The following is a 7,823-nucleotide window of genomic DNA, read 5'->3' on the forward strand; positions in this document are numbered from 1 at the left end:
TCTGTATATTTAAAATTAAATCATCAGACTGGGTATACGGCATTGTTTAGACTTTAGATACATACAAATTATCAAAGAATTTTTTTTATTGACAACATAAACTTCACTGTCCGTCAGTAGAGTTATGACGAAGTTTGTATTCTTATGAATTTATGATGTTGGTTTTCTTTTGAAATCAAATCATGATATTCATAACTATGTGTTAACGAAGAAAAGAGAAGATGCCAATTGGCTAGAATTTCAATATACAAAGCCAAAAAGGGAACCCTGTGGTGCGGTACTTGCTCCACTTTAAGTGGACCAGCTCCCCAAAGTGCCAAGGTTTTTGTTTCGCTTAAAGGACAGATAACATGAAAAAAAAAAAATTCTCAGAGCCTAAAATTGTCTAATATGGAAAATAAATGAAATGAAGGCCTTTTTAAAAATATTTGATGTCTTAAAAAATAATTATTAATGATTTTATGTATGGTTTTAGATTAAAAAAACAATTTCCAGAGCCTATAAAAGTAGATTTGAAGTTTATCTTTGGACAGCAACACTGTTGAAATTGTATGTGATCTTAGATAATGACTCTGGGTTGATCCAATATTTCAGACCTTTTCTCAACTCCCTTCATGATTGAAACGACAGTTCATATCAATCTTGTTATCCCAGCGCATTAAAAAATCAAAATTTTTGGACGTAAATATCATGCACTAAATAATTCAGAGACCAATATTCTTTCTCAATATGCATTGAGGTTTGAGAGATTCTTTGCTTTTTTATAAAAAAAAAAAAACCGTAATTCGATCGTCAACTCCTTGATGATAAGAAGGTGGAAACAATACATTTGTTTGATAACAGACTAATTATTGTGAAGTAGGAAAATGAAGAATGGGCAACATACCCTTGCCTGCCAAGATAGTGAAGGAAGGCAATAATTTCAAAGTGCTGCACTTTTACATGCATGAAAAATGACATTTTCTGACAGTGAGATGTTGAAGAGAAGATAGAAGAAAGTTAAAATACGTACTTTTAAATTCTAAAGATGAAATGAGTACTATTGGCTGAAAACGGGACTGCCTTAATGCCTTTGTGATTTTTCAATGTACTACACTATTAGAGTTACTCGTAACCTTTTTCTTGATGGTAAACAATAGATGATTTAGTACTGAGGGATGATGTGCATGTCATTCCACTTCTTTGACTTTGATGCATGCATGAATCAATGGCTATAATAACTACAAGCAAGCATTTTATGTGAGTTGAATACATGGTGTGGGGGGGGGGGACCTCATCCACAGCTTTTACATAGTCACTAGTTATTTTCATGTGGGGACTTGTACATTTAAATGAATAGGGTTTGATGTTATTAAATTTGCATTCCCACGTGGGCTATGTAACGAAAGCAAAGCAGGGAAATATGGACAACACATCATGGATTGATGGGCACTTCATTGAAATGGAGTGTTGGAATTTGTGGAATGGAAGCCTCTTTTTATTAAGCCCACCTCTGGGCTCTCAGTCTTAAGTGTGAGTCTGTCTCTGAGTTATCGCTATCAAATGGTTGTGCCTTACACTTTAATATGGTTCAGACTATGAATCCCACATTTCCATCTTTACGATGGCAATACCAATGCATATTCCCAAAATATCCAAATATAATGGTTGTGCCTTAAAAAAAATCTTGATAAAATATTATCTTATTTTCAAGTTGCCATTGAGGGTATCCCATGCTTTCCAATTCGAGATATTCCAAGAAAAAAAGAAACATTTTCTAATTCATATTAAAAAAATTAAAATTCAATTTGCACCGTTACGTGATTGATTTAATTTTGTAATCCAATTATTATTCTATAATAACCAAATAATGATAATAAAAAAAATTTGGGAAATGCCCGGCAGCAGGAATCAAGCTAGCATCGACATGAATGGGAAATCTCAACTATGCATTATTTAAAACTAAATAAAGGGAAAAGTTGGCTGGAGTTGATTTGTCTGTTCTTTAGTGAAGTAATAGAGCCCACTTATACTTGTGATGTAGTGGCTTCAATAATACTGATCATTTGTCCAAGAGAATGATTATGTGATGCACGGTGACAAATGGGTCATTCGGATCGAGTTTAGGTCGAGTTATTTTAGTTCGAGTTATTTTAGGTTTAGATTATATTTGATTTAGTTTTATTCGGGTCAGACCGGATCTGGTTTAGGTGTAAGGTAAATCAGATCGGGTAAGAGTCAAGTCAATTTTCGGGTTGGGCGATTATCGAAACTGGTCAATATTGATCGGGTTGATTTTTGGGTCGGGTTAATACCAAGTCGGTTAGATTTTGGGTCAGGTCAATATCGGATTAGTTGATTTTCGGTTTGGGTTAACCTTTAGATCAGATCAATTCTAGTTGAATTGATTATGAGTCTAATCAAGTATATATAGAATTATTAATATATTCTTATAAAAATATGTCTTATTGTTTGTTAATCTTATCGTTTAGGCCTAAAGATGATAAATCGATAATTTCACACAAATACGATCCTATAATGCGTGTTAGAGCTTATTATCAAAATTTTGTATTTATCTTATATGGAAAGTTTATCTATTTGATAAAGAAATAACTTTTTTACTAAAATTTTTATTTCCAATTATAAATTTAATATTTTTATTAAATTTTTATACATAACTTTATTTGTTAAGTTTTAGTCGTAACATAACTAAATTTTATATTATTTTTATTATAAATCTAATATTATTTTATTTATTTTCTATTATTTTTATTATAAATCTAATATTTTTATTACAAGTAAGATAAATAATATTTATTTGTTATTATTTTCATTCTTACAATAAAATTATTAATTTTATGTTCATCTTCTACAACATAAGTAAACTTTCTATTATTTTTATTATGATTCTAATATTTTTTTATTACAAGTAAGATGGGTAAACTTTTTTTTGAAGTAAGATAAATAAACTTTATTTGTTATTATTTTCAATCTTACAATAAGATTCTTATTTTTGGTTTAGGTTAAATTTAATTCGGGTTGCTTTCAAGTCGGATTAAATTCAATTCAGGTTACTTTCGAGTCAGGTTAAAATTCGGTTCGGGTTGCTTTCGATTTCGCTAAATTTTGGATCGGGTATGGTTCGGGTCGGATATGGGTCTAGTATCAAATTAAATTTGATTATCATGTTCGGGTTAATATCAGATATTGAGTCAGGTAAATTGATTTGGATAATCGGATTCGGATCAAGTTTTCTAGGTCTAGATGCACCCGAGTTGTTTTAAATTATTTTTAATTGTAACATACATATAATCATTTTTATATAATTAATTTAAATATTATAAAATGATTCTTTTAATTTACTTTATTCCTTTTATAATATTAATTATTAAAAACCCCAATATCTTATTTTGTTTGACCGGCTAATAATAAACATAGATTAAATTATTGATTATATTTATTTTCCACAATATAAGAAAACAAATACGCTTCTAAGTCTAGAAATATCTTGACATAATAAAATATATGGTGGGCATCGACTTCCTTAAGAGGAAAGGTTCAGAATCATGTCTTTTAATTATGGAATAAAAACTGAGCAATCTTCACACATGGAACTTGACCCATCCTCACAAATTAAGAAATTATAAAGGGTAAATTATGTAAGAAATCATTAACCATGTTCAAATAATCATTTTGATCATCAAACTTTCAAAACTTTTAAAAGAGTCATTTAATTAATTGATTTATTACAAAATAATCATCAAATATATTGAACTTTTATACTAATTATAAGTTGCAATGATTGTTTCATATTAGTTTGATAAATTTAATGGTCGTTTTACAACTATTGAAAGTTTAATATCCAAAATGATCATTTAAGTATATTTAATAACTTTTTTAATGTGCTTTACCCCCATTTTTAAAAAACAACCGCTACCCATTGCTTTAATTGTTATTTTATGATAAAAACCTAAACATGTTTATGGTATAGTTTAAATCCTAAAAAAAATCTAAATCAAATCAATAACGAATAGTACAATGGGAAAATTTGATACAAATTGGGATGCCAAGACGAGTAATTAGTCTCACAGCTAAGAGACGGGTCAATAAAGGATATCATTTATCGTACAAATAAATCGAAGAGAGATTAGAAGTGGGGTTCAAGATTTTGTTGTCCCATTTGTCTATATATATATATATATAATGATCATAAAAGGTACTTTATATGTGTATGTGTATGTGTATGTGTATGTGTATAAATAGTAGAGATGGGGGGAAGTGTTTATAAATACATGATCATTCGTGTATTCAAGGATACGGAGAAAATAAAAGATTGAGTAGCAAAAGGTTTTAATTTCTGATTTTACCAATGATTGGTGGTGTCTTGAGATGTTAAATTGTCTGGTACGAAAATGAACAAAATTTCCCCATTTTTATACATCAAGTTTCTGGATTTTTATTTAAAAGTAGAAATACATACAAAAGTATATTACGTAAAATGCACGAAATTGTGTAGCCTGTCCCATTTCAGATTTTCTTTTTGTGTAGGTGATTAAGGGACTTCCCCATTTGCCTGCATATTTTGAAGAGGAGATAAAGTATGTTTTGTCTTTAAAGCCTAACTTTTACATTACAATACATAAAATAACAAATATTTCATCTATACATAATATGAAGTAATTGTAAAAAATCTTTTCATGGTTTTCAAATATAATGGATTAATAATCTTTGGAAAAAAATCATGCATGAATATATTAATTCATTTGTAAGATTTATGTTTATTTTAATATTCATATTTAAGATTTACGACTGTCATACGAGCCAAATGATTTCAGTAGTTGAAGAAATGATTGACATCCTTAGAGGTTCTAGGTTTAAGCACCAACGATTACAGTACATTTGAACGTTCATTGTTAAATGATTGAAAGTTTATAGGACATATACTACCACTTGTAACCACCCTAGATTAATAAAAAATATTTTATGGTTTTCTCTTTTAATAATATAAGATAGACGTCATTAACACGTGTTCCGTGTCATTAATCAGATTAATGGGAAAATAAATGTATAACGACCCCGAAGATAATATAATCTTGTAGGTAGAAAGTTAAAAAAAAAAAAAGTGGAGAAAGAGACCCAAATTTAGTGTTTAGGAGGACATATATAAATAGATATAACTGAAAAAGACAGTGGTAAGCGTAGATTCCTTGCCCAAGAAAATATAATATCATGTCTCAAGAGTAATAAGAAGATAAATATTGGGGGTGCCTACGTGGGCATGATCTGGCTTAAATGCTCTGGTGACTATGCCAATAATGCTATCCAACTGTAAATTTTACTCCTCCACGCAATATTTTCTCCACTTTATTACACACATCTTTAAACTACTTGCGAGAGGGCAGATATGTATTCATTTCAAAATTTGAAATTTTCGTAGTTTATTTTGTTAATGATGTTTATTTTTAAATTTTATTGTATATATTCTAAAATCTATAGTTAACATTTTTATTATATTTTAAATTATAATAGAATTTAATTTTAATTAACTTTTTGTCTTTAATTTTTTATTTTTATAGGCTTAAATCAATTAACATAAAAATAACAATTTTTTTAACGTCAATTATAATGTCTTTCACATAAAAAATAAAATATTTTAAAAATATAATTTACTATATTTGAAATTTTATATAAAATAAATAAATTATATAAGAATATATTAAATTTTAGAAATTTAAATGTAAATACTTGTACAATCGGAGAGACTTCATATCCGTCATAAATTATTATTTTTCATCATAATATATATTCTTCACCAATTAAATAATAGCATAAATATTGTAGATTAGATCATAAAATTTAAGAACGCTTTTATTAGTATAATATTTAAATACAGGAGGATTATGCCCAATTTAAGTATAAGTATTGGGTATAACATGGAAAATATATACAAATAGAAAGTCATATAATAATTATATTAAATATAGAGAAATGATTTGAAAGACCTTTACAATAGTCTGACATCTGGCAAGAGCATTCATGAGAATTGACAAGGGAGAATTTGGTGGCAGGCCCCTGTTTTTACTATATGTTTGATTGAGACTTAAAAGAGTGTTTTTATGATGATGAATTGTTTTATATACTTGTGTATTGCCCGATCCCAAGTCGTGAAAGAAAATTACATTATCAAGTTTATGTACACTATTGATTCATGGGAAGATTTCACATAAACAGAGAAAGAAAATGACAAGAGCTTTCAGCCCTTTCAGAGAAAAAGAGAAGGGGCATTTGACACACACACACACACATTCACAAACGCAAGAAAATAAAATGGAAAACATTAATAATCCCACAGCAAACCTTCCTTGAAGCCATTCACTAACTGACTACAAACGTACTCACAATCCTCCATGCTTTCAAGCCATGGTGAAGGATAGAACCATCTGTCCGTCGAGTCCACAAAAACAAACTCATTCCCCGAGTCACAACTTGTCCCTAGACTCGGCAGCTCCACTATCTGGCTCAACTCCTCGGACCCTGAAGTTAAGTCCAGATGAGAAACCAAAGACAACGATGACGACCAAGTGGAAGAAGATGGTGTGGATGGTGATGGGGAATCGAAGTCTCCCATTTGGGCAGCTTTGGCTGCTGCGGCTTGTACGTCACGGGGTGCTAAAGACACGGGTCGGGGTAGTGAGTTTGCGAGTTCGGGGAAGTTGAGAATCGCTGTGTTGCCTTTAATGCTTAAAGCGGCCACGTCGTGTGCCCGAGCTGCCATCTCTGGGGTAGGGAAAGTGCCGAGCCAAATGCGGGATTTTTTGCGTGGCTCGCGGATTTCGGACACCCATTTGCCCCAGGTCCTCATTCGGACGCCACGGTAAACCGGGTGCTTGCTTGAATCTCCCCTCATTCTCTTTATCTTTTTATTACAATCAGTGGTGGCTCCAGGTTTAGCGTTTAGAGTTGTGGTTGAGCTAGGGACCGAGTTAGGAGTTGACCCAGAATTGCACTCTGTTTCTGAATTTCGCAGCTCAGTCATTTTTATTCCCGTTTTAGTTGTGACTTGAAGCTACTAAAACTATAAACTATCTTCTCCCTCGAAACGTACAGAGCAAAGCACAGGATGAGCAGAGGGGCAAGGGGTTTGCTGCCAGAACAGAGTAAATTGAAGTGACAGTGATGAGTGGAAAAACAAGCTTAAAACAAAACCCAATGGGAAGTTGTTCTTATAGAGAAATTAGAGTGAAGAAGCGATGGTGGTAGGGGTCAGATCATACACCATGAGAGAGTTATTTTGAGTTAAATATTTTCTGAGATAAAACACCAAACCATAGGCTTTTTTCTTGTACATCATTTCCCAATGACTCACACAACACTTATAAACATTGAGAGATGAAAATGACCTACAAATGAAATGGGTCACCCTATGGTTCAATGGGGTCCTTCTCTCTAGTTCCACGCAACCTCCATTAGTTTTTTCCTTTTACCAAACCCACTGTTCATTTATCCCCTTATCTTCTTCATCTTCAACACGACCGAATTTCATTATTTATTTTGCCACCCATTGCAAGTCCCCCTCCCCCATTGCTAATTAAATATGTTTGCGAGGTAGCCATTTCTAGGGTTTTAAGTGCTGTCAGGTCAAGTGATTGTGTAGATTTTTTTTTCTTTTCCCTTTGATGATTGATTCTTGATATGGTAACTAAACCATGTTTTAAATATCAACTTGTGTAAATTAAAAAAAAATAGAAAGATGCTGAGGCCTACATTCACAAGCTGGAAGCAACAACCTCAAACTGATATTTTGCAGTGGGTCTGATCGGCCAATTTCAGAACCCCCCCCCCCA

The 7,823-nt window shown here is 31.5% G+C and overlaps 1 protein-coding gene across 1 annotated transcript; it reads right to left on the minus strand.

The window, feature by feature from the left end:
• Positions 1 to 6,141: 6,141 nt before the first annotated feature.
• LOC120206385 (dehydration-responsive element-binding protein 3-like) lies at positions 6,142 to 7,519 on the minus strand. The gene is made up of 2 exons (XM_039206056.1): positions 7,256 to 7,519; positions 6,142 to 7,123 (listed from the first exon to the last, which is right to left on the minus strand). The coding sequence occupies exon 2, from the start codon at positions 7,013 to 7,015 to the stop codon at positions 6,317 to 6,319; it is 699 nt and encodes a 232-aa protein (XP_039061987.1). The 5' UTR covers positions 7,016 to 7,123; positions 7,256 to 7,519; the 3' UTR covers positions 6,142 to 6,316.
• Between the last annotated feature and the right edge of the window lie 304 nt (positions 7,520 to 7,823).

The sequence above is a fragment of the Hibiscus syriacus genome, unplaced genomic scaffold (assembly GCF_006381635.1).
Source record: "Hibiscus syriacus cultivar Baekdansim isolate YM2019G1 unplaced genomic scaffold, ASM638163v2 tig00013738_pilon, whole genome shotgun sequence".
In the NCBI taxonomy this organism is placed as follows: Eukaryota; Viridiplantae; Streptophyta; class Magnoliopsida; order Malvales; family Malvaceae; genus Hibiscus; species Hibiscus syriacus.